The sequence below is a fragment of the Physcomitrium patens genome, chromosome 2 (genome assembly GCF_059467195.1).
Source record: "Physcomitrium patens ecotype Gransden chromosome 2, ASM5946719v1, whole genome shotgun sequence".
NCBI lineage: Eukaryota > Viridiplantae > Streptophyta > Bryopsida > Funariales > Funariaceae > Physcomitrium > Physcomitrium patens.
The window spans coordinates 4,400,001-4,417,210 of NC_143411.1; the positions used below are offsets into that span (position 1 = coordinate 4,400,001).

The following is a 17,210-nucleotide window of genomic DNA, read 5'->3' on the forward strand; positions in this document are numbered from 1 at the left end:
TTAGTTTCTCGTGCAAACGAACGTGGTCACGTTTGGTTTGTATGTTTTGATTGGATTTTTTTTTTTTTTTTTTTTTTTTTTTTTTTTTTTTTCGATTTAAGAGCAGAGGCCGAGGATCGCGGGCAGTCATTAAGTGGGCAAACGAGGCTGCTGTGCTGCAGGATGCCAGCTTTTTTTCTGTCATTGAGCTAGAAGGCAGCGGGGTGAGTTGAATTTTTAATACCGAAGTGCCTCTTCAGAATGTTTTACTGGAATTACGGCTGGTGTTGATGATCGAAGAGGATTGTTGTCTTCGCGTATCTGATAGCTTGATAGGTGATGCTTTTCTCGACTGATTAGATGAGTTAGGAACTTCACACTGCTCCTACACCTAATTATCTAGACAACTGTTGATCCGCTTTTTTGCGTGCTTATTATATCAAAATGTGAATATCCAGAAATGCATCATAGATGCTTTGCAGTTGGCATTGGAGCCAGCTCCAACATCTGTCGAATTGATGTCGCCTACTGATCAAGCTGTGTATGATGGTGCAAATTATGGGAGAGCAATGGTGAGTGTTATTTCATATTTTTACTTCAATTTTGGACGAAGACGTATGAGTTTATTTTATGTATTCTCATTCTTGTGATTATTTTCTTCTTGAGAAGACCTTTGCACTGAAAATCTTAAGTGATGAAGAGCCATATAAATTACTTTGAATGTATACGAATTTGATAGCTCTCTTGGTGGTTCCTAGTTATATCACATGGGTGAGTGTTCTCGTCGAGCGATTGCTCCAGTTACATATATTTGGCGTCCTGAATCAAAAGCAGAGGAGGAGCGACAGATGTGGCTGTGGGTCCACGCTGCTGCTTTTGAAGAGGCCTTGACGTGTCTCCAGCTTTTGTGTCAAAAGCAGGTGATGTACCTATTCAGCATCACTGACTTGTTAATCTCTACCTCTTTTGAACGTTAAGGAACAAACTGTGGTGTGCCTATTGCAGTGCAACTAAAATCAAATTTGTCGAAGTTGAACTGATAGGGGTTGCTGTCATGATTTGCCTAATAGTTTTACCTGATAGATTGATACCAGTGGTTACGTGACGCGGTAAGGTACCGTAGTTCAGGTTCAGTGTTTATTTGGGTTACCTTCGACTTGTGTTCGTGATTTCACGTCATCACTTTTATTTATTTATTTTTTATGTTGAATGTTAACCAGGGTTTAGATATACTGTGCAACAGATCGAGGAACTTTAATTGCATGACTTTTTTTGCGGATTGGTGTTCAAGTATAGTTCAAGTGAATAAGTTAACTTGTTCATTTTTGTAGTTGTGTTAATCATTTCTGGTTGCGCTTTCGCGTTATGTATTTTATTTTTTATTTTTTTTTATTTTTTCATTTTTCAGTTTTTCAGTTTTTCAGTTTTTTTTTTTTTTTTTTTTTTTTTTTTTTTTTTTTTTTTTTTTTGCTTACATCAAGATGAATTGGTAATTGATCGTTTGCATCTGCCACTATTCATGTTTTCATCTCTCACGTGGTTTACATCTGTTATGTTTTGTACTAAACCAGAGGGCTTGTGGAAGAGATAAGTTGCAATGTCGGTCGAGGAAAGGCCAAATGGGGCGATTGGATTTGTTGGGAAGTGACGCAAATTCTATTTTGCATAAAGTGCTTCATCCTGTTGTCAGGTCAGCTGCTTGGCGTTGTTTTTCTTTTATCTCACTTTTAAGTTTGATTAGGCAGCAAATGAAACTTGAACTTCAAATATGCCTCTTCATATTTGTTTTGAGGTGCCTTCGCACGTCGGTTTCAACAAACAGTGATGAACTGAGTTCATATTAGAAATTTTGAAGCTGATATTGATTTCAGTGGACGTCGATATATTCCTAAGTTCTGACCTTGGCACTTTTTCTGGCAGACAGACATCACAGCCGTGCGATAAACTTGGTTCTCTTTGCTCTCATGATTCGTCATCAGGCGTGTCCACTTTGAGATGTCTGGAAAGTTCAGGGGGTGCAGTTGTTGGTATGGAAGTGTGGGATCCTAGGAATCGTCCAGACCAGGATATAGCTTTTCAGCCATCTATACTCGTAGATGCAGGTTCTGATGAGGATAGAGTAGAGAACATTGACAGCACGAATCCAAATTCTGGATCCCCTTCCACGTTTGATCATGTGGTCGTGAACACGCTAGAAACGCATCTTTTAGGTAATAGAGGTGCGTGGGATTGGTTGAGCATGAACGGTCAGGAAGGTTTGGTTAAGCCTCTGAGCGAAAAAGATTTGAGTATCAAACGGCATAAGAGGCGGCTGTCTTACATCCGACTTGATGATACAAGTGAAGATATACAACAAGAGTCAACCATTGCTGGTGAAAATTCGAAGTGTCATATCCTGGTTATAAAGCATGCGCATGCTATGCCTTCAGCTTGTGGGTAAGTTTTCTGACTGCTCTTTGACTCGAGAGCGTTTGAAGTTCAAGTTTTTGGGGAGGATTGTGGCACACTTTGGCGGTGCTAGAGCCTTTTAAACTGAACATCGTGAATGTGAGTTCTTTTAATCCATCCTGAAATCCCGTGAAAGTCATATGTGTGCTGGAGTCTCAATGCACGACTATTGTTACGCAGGTTTTCGCTTATAATGCCCATAGCATGGGTGCGAGCTTTTTGGGTACCTTTGGTATTTGCGGGTGGTCGTGCCATTGGACTACGAGAGCGACATTGGCTCCATACAGATGTACGAATTCTATAAGTCCCAACTTTTCAGTTCTTTTTTTTCGATCTGGTCAGGGAGATGTCCTATTTGCAGAATATGGTTTTGATCTAACTATCGGGTGTCCACTTCGAAGTTCCAATACTAGTCTTTTTGGTTCTCTTATAGTGTCGAAGAGTTATAATTTTGACCTTAATGTGCACATAAGCTTTAGGCACGTCGTCTTTACATAAGCTAGTGTAAATGAACCTGTTACTTTTTGATGTTAACCTGTTTCTCATCTTGGTTTTGACAGGCCAAGCTTGCATCTTTTCCTCACGATTACCCTGACTGTTACTCCTACGACCAGCATATGGCTAGCAAGGCCTTAGAATATCAAGAGATCTACAGTCGAAGACCTCCTTCCAAAAGAGGCATATGGAGGAGTGAACTGCCAGACTGGAAGTTTTTAAATGAAGCTCCTCAGTTGTGTTCAGAGAATTGCAGCACTGTTCCGAATGTTTTAACGGCTGAGTTTGAAACAGGAATATCTTGTGGTGCAGTGGCTGCAGTTGCCGAAACAGACCCAAGCAAGACTTCGAACAATGATCTTGTTTTACTCTCTTCATCTGGTCCTGCAGCACCTGTACCGCAGCTTAACACTTGCAGCACTTCTCATTATGTCCAGGCGGCAGATCCTGATGCAGGGATAATCGGTGCGACAGCGGCCGATGATTCTAGGATAGATTCAACCCAGCCTGGAATTGACGCACATGTTTTCCTTCCTTCAAGGGGTCTGACAGATCAGATTTTGCCTGGAGATGCTGTAGGTTATTGTAGTAGTGATACAGTTGGTACTGTTCCAATGGAAGTTCTAGATAAGGAATCGAAACCTGATAATACAGTTGAGTTTCATGAAGAGGGTTCTTCACAGGTTGTCCCCACACCAATGGCTATTGAGTTAGAGGACAGAAATGATAGTTCAGGTGCTACTTTGGATGCATTTATCTCTGCAGAGAAGCCTGTCCTATCACTGGAAGCCCATGGGGAGATCGAGGAGTCAAAAAACTTGAAAGTTGACTTTGTAAGTGATGCACCATATTCTTTCTTGGTTTGATGTAGGTAGAGGGTGTAGGGTTGAGTCAATCGCAAGTCTCTTTAGTATACTGTATGCAATTCATGTTGTTCATATACGAACTCATCATTTAAAAATCTCTGGCATTGTTTGTGAAGGTGGAAGCTGCGGTTGGGGAACGAGATTTATCAGGAGGTGGTAAGGCTGGAGAACCTTCAATGTTTGTGGCACGAACAAAAGAGACTTTACAACAGACTTTAAAGGATTGTAGCCTTCATCACCTACCGTTGCTTACATCATCATCCGGGGAAGCACTTGATACTAATGGTCACTCCACCCTACAACTGGCTGGCGATGGCAGCGCAGAATTGATTAAAAAAGGTTGCCTTGTGAGAGTCCTGATTCATGCTCCACGGAAAGGAGTCTTTGATGAAGAAGCCATGATTTATTTGCCCCTGTCCAGTGATGTTGATTCTTATTTTAGCTCGTACGTTTCACTGCTCTCGTACCATTCTTTAGAGTAAGTTATGTTTTTGTTTTCAAAGTTATGAGGTTCGGATGATTTGTAGTTGTGTTTAGTTTAAGATTGAAATCTATCTACGGATCTCAGGGATAAATTTAATTTGACTGTTTTCCAAAGAACCTCAGCTCTCTACATATTTAATGCAGAAATCTGACCGTTCGATTCGTAATTTGTGACCTTTTTGTGAAGGCCACAAAAATGGCAAGGTTTTGAAGATCCTAGTTTTCATCAGGTCCAACAATCTTCATGTAATAAAAGGAAGAAGAGAAAACAGATATTTAAAGGCGAAGGCGGAACACCATCTCACGGTTCTATCCAATCTCAAAATGCATCTTCCCAAACCGTTCTGCCTAGACCCAGATCTGAATTTTGTAGCTTGCGAGTTCCAATCGGGATTGTCACTTCTGCCATGGTTAGAGGAAGGTAAAGTTTTCTGTAACATGTGTATTAGGATTTGGCTAATATGTAGAGATGATCTGTGAATGCTTTATTGCTTTGGACCCTGTTCTTAGGTCATTGGCTCACTCGTAAAGACTAAATAATCATTTATCAAAGCTCTATTGGATACTATTTAGAAGCTGACATTTGAAGCACGTCTGTGTGACAAATATTTAACATCCCAAATCGACTTCTAGCTAATCGACGTCTGATTGGTTTTGATCTCAAAACCAATCATTTCTTTGCACTTGTGTTTCTGAATTAACTTCTATTATCGGGTGGTTGGTGCAGTAAATCCTCTTTAGCCATTGGTGTCTGTGAAGTTGCTGCTCTTGGCGTTTTGAGAGCGAGGCAAATGGCTGACAAGAGGTGGTCAAGCTCATCGGACATCTTTTTACTTGCCCGCAACAAATGCTCGTCAATGTATCGCCCAGCATTGGCTTCAATCGTAATTGAAACTGGAGATGACCTTGTGTGATACGTCTTTGGTGTGAACGCGCTCCATTAGGGGGTCAGTATCACTGAATTTTTGATCGACGGAATAGATTAGATGATGTGTGGAGAAGACCAATTGACAGGATTGTCAAGGTAGTTTAACCCATTGCTGTAATACATCGTGACGTAACACAGACTTTGATTACAATGCTACCAACTATATTCAGTGTGGACCGCAAGTCTCACATGCGTTCCTTGTTTGGAATTTGCTTTGAATGCAGCCATGTCCTGATAAAGAATTGTAATTCATCACTCTCCAGCTGTATCACAACAATATTCAACTTCTCTTCAGGCGACTTCACGTCTACCGATTTCTCTTGCGCCCCTTCGTCTTTTTTTATCACCAAGGCCACCAGACACAACTGTAGATCCTCAGCCATGCCTCAAGTTTACCTCTAGATTAGGCCAGTGGCTGCTACAGTGTGCTACAGCGTCGAATCGCAGACTTTCACTGACGACTTGACTGGAATTCCGTGCCACGTATTTCCAAGACAGCACACGCTACAAACGACAAAACGTGTTTTATTCGATTGGTGGCAATACATCATAATTGTTGGTATCAAAGCTCGAAAATGAGTCGGATGTGCTTGAATCAAAGAGAGTGTTCCACCTTAACAGACACTCTTCAGAGATCCTGATGATAGCTGATGTGGAGGAGAATGAAAGAATGCTGTGTCTATCTGATAGAAAAAAATTGAAACCTTTTGCCGGAAGTTGTATTCCAGTTTTCGACTCTGTTTGTTTGTTTGTTTGCTTGTTTTTGTTTTCTTCATCCTTTTCAGAAATCCGTATGCTAAGGGCATCAAATTAAAAACAAAGGGCAATTTGGTCCATACTTTCTCATGCTTCTTCTTTTTCTTCATAGGCTCTCTCACATTCATTCATTCCACATTTACTCTACTCCAAAATGCAAAGTGGGCATGTGAAATCCATTGCTGCAGCTGTGCTGATATATATATATATATATATATATATGTATTCATTATAGTATCATTGGCCATGAAAAAGGTAGCCAAGGGCATGTAATTGTTAGTTTATTTATTTATTGGGAGCTTCTTAGCTCTACTTCTAGTGATCTCATAGTGCTACTCTTGGCAATTTGCAACAACATGCAGATTTTGATCTCCAATTGACCACTAGTTGAGTTATTTTGCTTCACTTTTGATAAAAATAATGAAATATGCAGCCAATGAGAAATGGTTTTTGTTTCCTCTAATTTATCCTCTAAGCTTTTTTATATTATATATATATAGCGAGAGAGAGAAAGAAATAGAGAAGGCAGATTACTACTGCTGATAGGGCAATTTTTATATCAATAAATAAATAAATAACTAAAAAAAAATATATATATATATATATATATATATAAAAGAAGACGAGGCCGCATTTGTTGAAGATGATGATGACGGTAGTGAGGGGAATTGGGTCAGTCGTGTGGGGGCTTCTTCCGCTTCCCGAGGCAATGGATTCGCCTCTCCACCGACTTGGGGACGGTGGCGACGGCGATTCGTCGATCTGGCGGCTTCAACGTGGACCATGTTGGCGTGTCGACGAGGTCGAGGGCGCTTTTCACGAAGCAGGTCCTCTTTACGTGTCCACCGTTGTTGGGGTAAAACTTCTGCTTCCTTCCTCACTAAACCCAATAAAAACAAAAAAAAATAAATATCAAACAGACAAACAAAAACAAAAAAAAAAAATATCAAACAAACAAACAAAAACAAAGAAAACTACACACACTTATACACATACACGAGTCCCCCACGCGCTCGGCTCAATCGATGCTTCTTAGCTCAACTCGCTCCAAGGATCTGTGATTTGCTCGCTCCATCCTATTTGGCAGTTTTGGCCTTAGACTTCTTCGACCTCGTTCGGCACCACAGGGAAGACCCTCCGCCGTCGTCTTCAGTTGGCATTACCCATCAAAAAGAGTGGATTACTTGGAATTTCCCGAAGGAATTGGAAGCTGAGACAATAAATAATTGTAAAATGTACCCGAAGGAATTGGAAGCAGAAACAATAAATAATTGTAATCATGGTGAGTTGTGTTCTCCTATCTACCATGGATTTCACAGCGGATCGTTGCACACTTCAATCTGCAGTTTTTGGTTTGATGTATGTATTTCGCGGGGGTGGCGTATTGGAAGTTGATAGTCACGCGACGAGTATATGATCTGCCGCCGGAGGTATGCCAAAATTGTTGTTCACAGAAGGGGTATAAAAAAAGTAACAGGGGTATTTTGCAATCCTTGGACTTGCCTTGAGATTGTTTTTCTTGTAGGGTTTGGTTTGACGGAGTGAACGACTTTGGCGTCGGGGAATACACCTGCTCGCTAGATTTTGTGTTTAGAGCTCAAGTGTGAAGATGTGAGCCATCTGTTGGCTGCTTTAGAGATTGTCCTTAAGCAGGAATTGGCTTAAACTAGCCGAGTTTGTGGGTGACAGAATTGCCTGGGTGGGAATTGTGTGCTGTGTCTCCTGGATACTCTCGGTGTAGAAACTCTCTGTCAGTCTAGCAGGTGACTGATATGCGGGGCGGTTCAAGGGGTGGTGAGCTGTGGTTACACGAAATAGATCCTCGTTTCTGTTCTTCTTTTGTTTGTTTGTTTTTGTTTTTGTTTTTGTTTTTTTTTGTTTTATTTTTTACTTCTGCAATATGTTATGAAGTAAATTCATGAGAAATTGTAGCAAGAGTTGAATGAAGTCTTGACAGTAAAGCTTTGATGCTGATGCATGCAGGGGGTTTGATTGCTCTGCCGGGATCAGGAGGGGAGGACTCTTTTTCTTGAATGACAGCGCTGCTCTACTATAGTAATTACGAGGAGTTCAACCACAGGTTTGTGTGTGCGGGAAAATGATTTTGATAGGCTCTCCATGAATATAGTTGCAGCAGAAGATTGTTGCTCCTGTCTTCAAGTGTGATCTTTGTAGAAGAGATGGAATACGATGGGGTATCCAGGCCGGTCACTTCAGACCAATCAGTGTCGGAGACTTCGCATCTACTGGTATTTTCTGCCTTCTTTCAGTGTGTCTGATTTTCGCTTCCTATGCTGAAAGAAGGAAAGACGGCGATTAATTGATAATATTATTTTTATTTTTTATTTTTATCATAAGCTGAAAGTGTAGAGGGCTTAAATTCTATTTTCTCCAACTAGATTAGGGTTAATTTTGGATAATACATCTATCAAATTCTTAAGATGCTGATAACACGCTCAGGATGTTGCCTTCTGGGGCACTGAAATAACTTTTTTTTCCTTTTTTTTTTCTTTTCCTCTTCATGCGTCCTTTAGTATGACAACCACTGAATCACTGCGGTACAGGATTTGCATACTGGACCGAATTATCATAGCGATGAGGTTGCTAACCACAAAAATATTACAGTCGAAGAAGCCATTGAGACTATTGGTAATAATTTATTTATTTTTGCCTTCTGTAGTTGTCGGTATTCTAGTAACACAAACAGCGCTGTCTTTGCTTTCATAGGTACATGATCATTTCAGTAGTGCTCTTGTGAAAGTGATAATTGTAGTCCTCCCTCATCTCTAACCTTTCCCTGAGAAGCAGCTAACAGCTTCCGTGTTTGACTGGGAGTTCGTCGGGGGATTTATTTTCCAGGATTCGGCAAGTTTCAGTTGGGGATTCTGACGTATACCGGCCTTGCATGGTTAGCAGACGCTGCGGAGATGATTTTGTTGTCTTTCATTGGTCCCTCGGTAAATGGTCTTCTGGTTTGAATTCTCAAAAACTGTATGCCAATGCACAGAGATTAGCATTTAGACTGTACTTCTTGTTTGTGTTTGTATTGCTTTGCTCCAATTATATAGAGGCCCCGCATCGGATGTGCGTATTAAGTACAATGTGGCAGGCAAAATGCGAATGGGGGCTGTCATCATTCGAAGAGGGGGCCATTACGAGTGCAGTGTTTGCCGGAATCTTTGTGTAAATGCTAGTATCTTTTATATACTTCATTAATCTCTGTTTTTGCCTTGGTTGCAAGTTTTAGCACTAAGCCATTTGTTTTTACCTATTCCTCATCGTTCCTTTATTTATTTTTATTTTTAAAGATCTGATGCTGTCCATTTGATCATACGATGAGTTGTTTAGTCTCATTCAAAATTAAAGATATTGATCTCAGAGCTTCTTGCGGTGCAGGGGTGCATATGTTTGGGGATTAGTGTCTGACATGAAAGGACGCAGACTTGGTTTTATGGCAACAGCTCTTTTCACTTTTTTCTTCGGTTTACTGAGGCAAGTTCAATATACAAACGTGTGAATCTAGTTATGAACTTGTTGCCGAGCTCAAAACTTTTACATCGAAAGTTAGTTGATTTTCACTTGCTATAGTTCCTTCTAGGCAGCAATGTGCTTACTGTGAGTAAAAAAGAGTAGATCTACCATCTTTTTCAGGAATGGAAACTGAAGGTAGCTTGAGAGGATATGTCTAGTTTTCAATGTCATCTGAATAACTGTGAGCTCGTAAATCTGTGCTACATTGAACGAACGGTTGCTTAATTGCAGTGCCTGGTCTCCAACTTATTTATCTCTTCTCCTGGCTCGGACTCTCGTTGGTTTTGGGCTTGGCGGTTCATCAGTAAGGCTACAATCAAAGTGTTTTGAATTACATCCAGTTTTTGCTCCTAGTTAGTACTTCAAGATGAAGTTCAAATCTTTGAGCTCGAGAATTATTTTATAATTGTGCGCCCTTGCGGGTCTCAACTGTATATAATTTCGGTAATGCAGGTAGTATTCTCCTTGTGCATGGAGTTCTTGCCAGCTTCCTCTAGAGGCTTCTGGCTTGTTTTCATGGAGATCTTGTGGACGGTAGGTGATAAGACCTTGTTTTGTTTTTAATTTCATGCTTGTCTTATTCATAAAGTCCTCACCTTGTCTGGTAAGGGCAGTTTTTTGGGATCGAAGGATTTTTTGGGTGTTACTTAATCGAGTCTAGTTCATTAATTATGGTTCAATACATTTCTAGCAACATTTTCATCAAGATTTTTTGCTACTCTTTCCGGGCTAATTTTAATTATATAATAATTTACATCTATATTTAAATTGATATGTGTCAGGTGGGATCTGTATCATCAGCCCTCTTGGCTTGGCTTATTTTACCCCATCATAGTTGGAGGTGTGTAAAATAATCTCTTATACACTTCGTACTCTATTAGGTTGGAAAATCCTCGTGCATTTTCATCGATAATCGGCGTTGTAATCACTAGACACTTATTAATTGTTTTGATTGTCTTTTGCTGACGTAACTTGCGAAGAATATTGTTTCTGTTCTGTTGGTAATGTTCAACAAGCGGGGTCTTCACGTGTATTTGAATGGTGAGATTTGTGCAGGATATTAGTAGCAGTTTCTGCCTTGCCATTCCTGGTGTTGCTTGTTTTCTACTCATGGGTTCCTGAGTCTCCTCGATACTTGATGGTACGCTTAACGCAGTCTTATGAGCATTTTGCTCTCTATTTGAACTTTCCCGTAGTAGCGTCTCAAAGTTGATTGCAGGATGTGGTAGTAACGCCTGATATATATATATATTCCTTAGATAGCTAATTGGGTGTGCTTGATCACTGAGAGTAGGTGAAAGGGGACGTGGAGGGAGCACGGAAGGTTTTAAGACAGGTTGCATATATCAATGGAGCACCTGTGCCGACTGGCAACCTCTCACTTGCTAAGTTACCACGTCAAATCGTTTGTGGTATAATATCGAATCCTGATGAGATCTTTCTATGACTTTCATTCCGTCTCTTTAAATTCCTTGAGTTCGATCCAAATCCTTCAGCTGAGGAAGGGCATGGGATTTCTTCTAATGTGTACATGTACCCATTTGTTAGTAATCTCTTCTTATACAATCTGAACAGGTTTTCGTTTAACAGTCACTTGTTTAGCTTGCTTTCTGATATGTTGAATGAATGCAGACCGGGCGGTCGTAAAAATAAATACTCCGAGTGGCCGTCGTGATGAGACTCCTCGCCAGATGGACCAAGGTGGAATTAAAGGAGCGTTCTCCATTTTCCTGCAATTGTTTTCTCCTGAGCTGAAGCTAACCACAATACTTTTATGGTCATTCTTTTTCGCCAATGCTTTCACCTACTATGGGCTAGTGCTCTTGACTACCGAGCTACCTGTCAAGTCTCACGACAAGCTCCTCCTCACGGAGACTAAGTGCATGCCGGATGGTAGGCCAGGCACGGACGTTTCAAGTTACAAAGCAGTTCTAATCACATCTCTGGCGGAGCTCCCAGGATTGTTAGTGGCTTGCCTGATAGTCGAACGCTATGGCCGGAAGGCCAGCCTGGGAGCTCTTCTCCTTGGTACCAGCCTCTTTGTAGCTCCGCTTTGGAAACCTCTTTCGGAGATGGCTACCACCTCGCTCATGTTTGGAGCCCGGAGCTGTATCATGGGAGCATTCTCTATCTTGTGGGCTTATGCTCCGGAGTTATACCCGACCAAGCTGAGATCCTCTGGCCTGGGTTTTAGTAATTCCGCTGGTCGCATTGGCGGTTTCCTGTGCCCCTTTGTTGCAATAGAAATGATGAAAAATGGTCATAGGGTAAGCTTGTCTACTTTGTTAAAGTGCCTTCAACTATATCTATCTCTTATCTTGACTAGAGCTTCTCTCGTTCTGTGCACTAGGCTTAAGAGGCAGGGGCGCCATAATTCACGCTACACCAAAATCAGTGCCGTTTCAAGTTTTTTTTTCTTCGTGAATTCTTCACGATTTCATGTATTTCTAACGTAGTGTGCTGGCCTGGTTGCAGGTACTTTCGGTGCTGCTTTTTGTTGCGGTTCCTTTAATCGCAAGCATGGCCACTTTGCTATTTCCAATCGAAACCAAGGTACTCTTTTTACTTGTTGACTTTTTTTGGATTGCCTTATCAACTGATTGAGAAACTCATCTTTTCTTTCACGGTGATTATCATTGCAGGGAATACGACTAGCTGATGACATACAATCAGATTGAAGATCGTCTGAGGGCGATTGATTTTATTGCTGTTGGTTGAATGCATTGTGAACCGAATTTTGCATTACAACCGAGGTTGAGGCAGCTTTTGATTTGTAAACTAATTTTCTAGGTAATCATAATATTCAATCAGTATCAGGCATTTTGAATGCACATGCAATGTATCCACCCTAAGATACGGATGCTTTGTGAACATATTTTCAGATATATGCTTCATTCATTAGTTGCATGGACAGGATTGTTGCTTTTGTAATTTATTACATGAGTGGTTTGTCAATCAACACATTCATGTGTTTCTCTGATACTACTCTCAACTCATGGTTCACACCCCGCATGCTTGTAATTTAGAGTGGAGCGGTTTCGTATGAATGTTGTTAGATGTGCAGGATGTCAACACGCAAACAGATCGAGTTTGGTGAACTTAAGACTGATCTTCCATACAAATTGTCGAGACACAGCAACATCATGACAACGACTAACTAATTTTTAACCTCTCTTGCCACACGTTCATGATGTCAGGAAATCATCAAATTCTCTACGAGTAATTTCCTTGTGCCAGGGCCAGCGTATGTCGAGTCCCAGAAGCGCTCTGTTTTCTTCGAAATCCACTCTAAATGCTTTGGTTAAGGTGTTGCACTTCGATATTTTGACTTCACAAACGATATTCTTCTTCAATTGGGTCACTGTTCAAGTGAAAGTGAGCCTCTACATTCACCGTTCTGGCACGAAGAACTGGATTCTGGGCCATGTCTGTGCTCCTTTGTTTGTCACAACTGATTGCCAGAAGTTTCCTACGTGTAAAATGCAATTCTATGCTGCGGATCTCTCTTTTGTTGCTTCAGCAACAGCTCGATGTTCGGCTTTCCATTTTACAGAGCCACTCATTCTTCGAGATTACTTCTCAACATGGCAGGGCCAGGTTCAAGCGTTGAAGGCATAACCATAGCTCGATTTTTGTGTACCAACATCCAGTGTAATCAGCATTAGAGTTTCTAGTCGATGCTACATTCTTCACCCAACGATGGAAGAAGTTGAGATCAGTTATGCCTTAGACTTGCATGTAAGGTTCAATATAATTACACGATAGTAAAAATAAAAAATAAAAAAATCTTTGCAAGTACATTCTCCTTTTGGTTTACTATATATATTTTTCTTCTAACTTCTTTATTTTATTTTTAATTAAAAAAATCATTTTCTGTGTTAAAAATGTCTAATTATTATGTAGAGGACCTGAAAAAGAAAGAAAGAAATAGACATATATATGAATATACATATATGCATATATATAAATAGTCTATTGTCAATGATTGAACATATGAGAACATTTAATATAAAAACTCATTTTAAATTCTGGTTCTTTCTATATCATATATTTTGTCTCTGCAAAAAATTAGAAAAAATGCTAACCAGTAAATTACAACACATCAAATGTTTGACAAGAAGACAATCTTAACATCTAAATAGTCTTGTCTTACACACCAACAATTTTTTTGTATAAGTTATTTTATTATTATTATTATTATTATTATTATTATTATTATTATTAATTTTATAATAATAATCTGACAAATTTAAAACATTTAATAGATGACTTAAGTCTAGAAGATATTTTTGGTAAAATATAAATATATTTTGAATTTGAAAATCTAATCCAAATAGTTTCTAATGATTTATCTTTAATAATTAAAAAAAACTTATTGGCACTTTAAAAATTTTGAATCAGTATTTTTGTATATTTGGTTCTAATAAAATACTCGATTTCAAATATAAATAATAAAAAAATAAAAGAATATAAATAATAATATGTGACTACAACTTTAACATTATATAAACTTAAATATTTGATATATATTTTTATATAATAATTAAATTTCTAATAAATAAATTAAAAAATACTAAATAAAACCATAAAAATTAAAATATTAAAAAATAATTTAAATAATGAACTAAAAATTTCTAATAATGTTTATATTCTTTGTATAGTATTCTACAAATTAATAAGATATTACATTAAAAATATTAAGATTTTTTTTAGTAATACTAAGATATAAAGTTTTATACCAATTATAGTAATAATTTAATATAAATAAGTATTACTTTAGATATTAATACAAGATAATACTTAGTTTTTAAAAATATGAAAAATCTTCATAGGTATATGTTTGCACATGGAAATTGAAAAATATTTAGATTCTAAGTCAAAATTAAATGTGTAGCATGTTTATTTCTTTTTCAGTATAAATGATTTAATTTTTTGTATTTATATACAAAAAATTTATAGTTGATAGAAAAAAAGTTATATTTAAAAAATTGGTTGCTGTTAAAATATTTTAATTAGATGTTATTTATAATATATGTGTTTTGATTATATTAATTTTAAATTCAAATGTAAATTTTTATTTTATTTTATACAAAAGTTTTTAATTTTTAATTTTTTTCATTTAATTATTATTTTTCCTATTTTATAATTTATCTACTTGTTAAAAACACAATATGGCAAGTTTGCATGTCATTAACAATCATTCTATGAAATTTCAAAACAAAGGGAGAGGTTGAAATGGGGGGAGGGATATTGTTCTTGTAGCACTATATATGTCATGTTTGGTTAGTAATTAGGATATCTTGTAAAACCATTAAGAATGATTGGCAGCTCTAATTAATAGCATTAGTAAACTAAGATTGCATGTATATTTGATTAATTCTTAATAAAATCATCTTAACATCTATATGTTTCTTTGCATGTGTATGATTTTATATTTAATTGCTCCAAATTTGGAATAACTTAGTTTGGATGATGCAACAATAAAAAAGATTTCAATGCAAACTTCAACTAAACGAAATTTCTCAAGAAAAATTTTAATTTGTGAAATTTGAAAGTAAAAGGTTTCACAAATTATTAAAAAAAACCTATACATGAGACCCATATAGAGATCAGGTTAGCATTAGTAAGAAAACTTTAATTATATCTTATAATTAAAATATTTTAAAATATTATAAATAAAAATCTATTATAACTATTATAGAAAAATGAAATAACTTTGTATATAAAAAAATTATTGACTAATAGACTATTTCTTAAGCAATAATTGTGCACATTGTAGATTAAGAAGAGTAATGGGGTATTAGATTATTTGGACATCTTTAATAAGAACTTATTTAAGTTGATATGTATTAATATAAAAGTGAAAAATAAATATAAAATTTGATGCTATTAACTTGTTTGCCTCTATGATTTGAGAATTTGGTTACTATTATGTTGTATAGAAAAGACACAACATAACTAAAAGAGTTTAATTTTTCCCTCTTATCTAATAAGACAAAAAAAGTAAAAGAAGTAAAACTTTTATATATTCATATATAAGCATTACTTGTGAGAGAAAAAATGATAATTTTTTTTTTAATTATAGAGATAAGTTTAAGTTGAAATATTAAAACAAAATTTACAAGTATAGAATTTAATGCTCAAAATATATAAATATTTAACATCTAGAAAGAGATTTAATTTAAAAAAAAAGAAATTTAAACTAGCACAAAGTTCAACTATTTTAAGATAGTAGTTTATGTTGATTTAAATAAAAAGAATAAAAATCTCTTAATTGTGGCAATTAGAAGTAAAAAATATGAGATGTATATTGTTTTTGTTATTTTTTTGTTTATGAATTTGTGGTTTTTATTTATTATTAGAAAGACATGAGATGCCAATCTATCTTAAGAATGTACTTTTTTGACCATAATAAATCTAAGACAACAAGTTTATTTGGTATGTTGGCAATGTTAAAGAGCATTGTGATTTTATAAATACATGTGAGTAATTCTATAAGAAGGATTTTAAAATTGATATTTGAAAAATGCATCAATTAAGTATCTATAACTTCTATGCTTATAAGCATAGGTTTTTGTACACAAAGTGTTTTATAAGGCATAAAATACTCTTTATTAAGAAAACAAACAAAGGTTATAGAATTTAATAAAGTGGAAGTTGAAATTGCACAATGTATAGGTTCTAAGAAAAGTTATACTATTAAGTAAAAAAAGAGTTTATTAGATAAAACATGACCTTTGTAAGATGATATTGTTTAAGAAACCAACCACATAGTCTCTAATGTAGCTAGACAAACTTGTTTTTTAATACATTGTTTAGGTTTAAAATTGCACTTCTTATCTAATGGTTCCAATTTATCATAGGATAATATTAGAAAATATGTTTTAATTTTCTACTTTATAGATACAATATTTTTTGAAAATATTATATTTTTTCTTATTTTGTGTAATATTAATTTGTATATCTTTTACTTTTGATTGTATCTAATTTAATAGAAGTACTTGCTATAGGAGTTTTGAAGCATTGAATTAATAATTGTTTTTTGATTGGTATTTAAAAATTAATTTTTTTATTTGATAGAAAAATTAATTTCTTGATTTAGCATTTAAAAATCAAGTAAATTAAGAAAAAATTTTGTCACATTATTTTTTAATTTCTAAAAATATGAATAAATAAGTATTACATAATATTATTTAAAATTAATTATTAAATAAATAAATAAATAAATTTATGTATAGAATCATTATTTTTGTGATAAAATAAATATTTTATTAATTGATATATAAATTGTATGATATTTTCTATAAAAAAATAAAAAGATTTACAAGAAATATATTTAAATTGTTTTTCTAAATAATTCTTGATATTAATAGAAATAATAAATAAAGCTAATGTATAGCCAAAATTGATTGTTTTATTTAGTTCTTGCATTTTTTTTGAAAATTCTTCATTTAACTTCTTTTTATAAAAATAATAACTCAAGATTTTTTATACAATAATAAAAAACATAATATCACTAAAATAATGTAAAAGAAGTTAATTTAAAAACATTGTAATATTATAATATTTAAAATTTTTAATTTAAAATTATAGATAATTCTATTTTAAAAAAGATTAAACTCTAATATTGTTCATTTTATTTTTTTAAATTATTAAAACTATGAAATTAAAAAAATTTCTAAATGGATAATATACTTATGTACAGAATTGGAAATAATATTAAT

The 17,210-nt window shown here is 35.7% G+C and overlaps 2 protein-coding genes across 6 annotated transcripts in view; both read left to right on the plus strand.

Annotated features, from left to right (window-relative positions):
• Nucleotides 1-5,362, plus strand: part of LOC112278784 (ribonucleases P/MRP protein subunit POP1) — a 6,872-nt gene extending 1,510 nt beyond the window's left edge. The window contains exons 2-11 of one of the 3 annotated variants that reach the window (XM_024512538.3): nt 107-203; nt 438-551; nt 738-899; nt 1,551-1,669; nt 1,900-2,415; nt 2,608-2,716; nt 2,988-3,755; nt 3,905-4,266; nt 4,459-4,692; nt 4,999-5,362. In XM_024512538.3, coding sequence (XP_024368306.1) covers nt 107-203; nt 438-551; nt 738-899; nt 1,551-1,669; nt 1,900-2,415; nt 2,608-2,716; nt 2,988-3,755; nt 3,905-4,266; nt 4,459-4,692; nt 4,999-5,185 — 2,668 coding nt within the window. In that variant the 3' untranslated portion in view covers nt 5,186-5,362. The other 2 variants (XM_024512539.3, XM_090244185.1) reach the window with 2 other exon arrangements.
• A 1,613-nt stretch (nt 5,363-6,975) lies between these two features.
• Nucleotides 6,976-12,466, plus strand: LOC112279072 (organic cation/carnitine transporter 7). Of its 3 annotated transcripts, none has more exons than XM_024513172.2 (14): nt 6,976-7,237; nt 7,939-8,204; nt 8,520-8,604; nt 8,815-8,912; nt 9,065-9,138; nt 9,352-9,447; nt 9,718-9,790; nt 9,940-10,020; nt 10,269-10,327; nt 10,543-10,627; nt 10,781-10,898; nt 11,119-11,753; nt 11,962-12,039; nt 12,129-12,466. In XM_024513172.2, exons 2-14 carry the CDS (start codon nt 8,136-8,138, stop codon nt 12,162-12,164), a joined length of 1,587 nt encoding a protein of 528 aa, XP_024368940.1. In that variant the 5' UTR covers nt 6,976-7,237; nt 7,939-8,135; the 3' UTR covers nt 12,165-12,466. The 3 variants fall into 3 exon arrangements, with proteins under 3 accessions (XP_024368940.1, XP_024368939.1, XP_024368941.1); XM_024513171.3 differs by lacking the exon at nt 6,976-7,237 and adding an exon at nt 7,259-7,385; XM_024513173.3 differs by lacking the exon at nt 6,976-7,237 and adding an exon at nt 7,389-7,749.
• Nucleotides 12,467-17,210: the final 4,744 nt, after the last annotated feature.

Coding starts and splice junctions, on each gene's coding strand:
- LOC112279072 (XM_024513172.2), top strand. CDS start 8,136: ATGGAATACGATGGGGTATCCAGGCCGGTCACTTCAGACCAATCAGTG. Junction 9,448..9,717: donor TTTTTCTTCGGTTTACTGAG/GCAAGTTCAATA, acceptor GCTTAATTGCAG/TGCCTGGTCTCCAACTTATT. Junction 10,628..10,780: donor AGTCTCCTCGATACTTGATG/GTACGCTTAACG, acceptor CACTGAGAGTAG/GTGAAAGGGGACGTGGAGGG.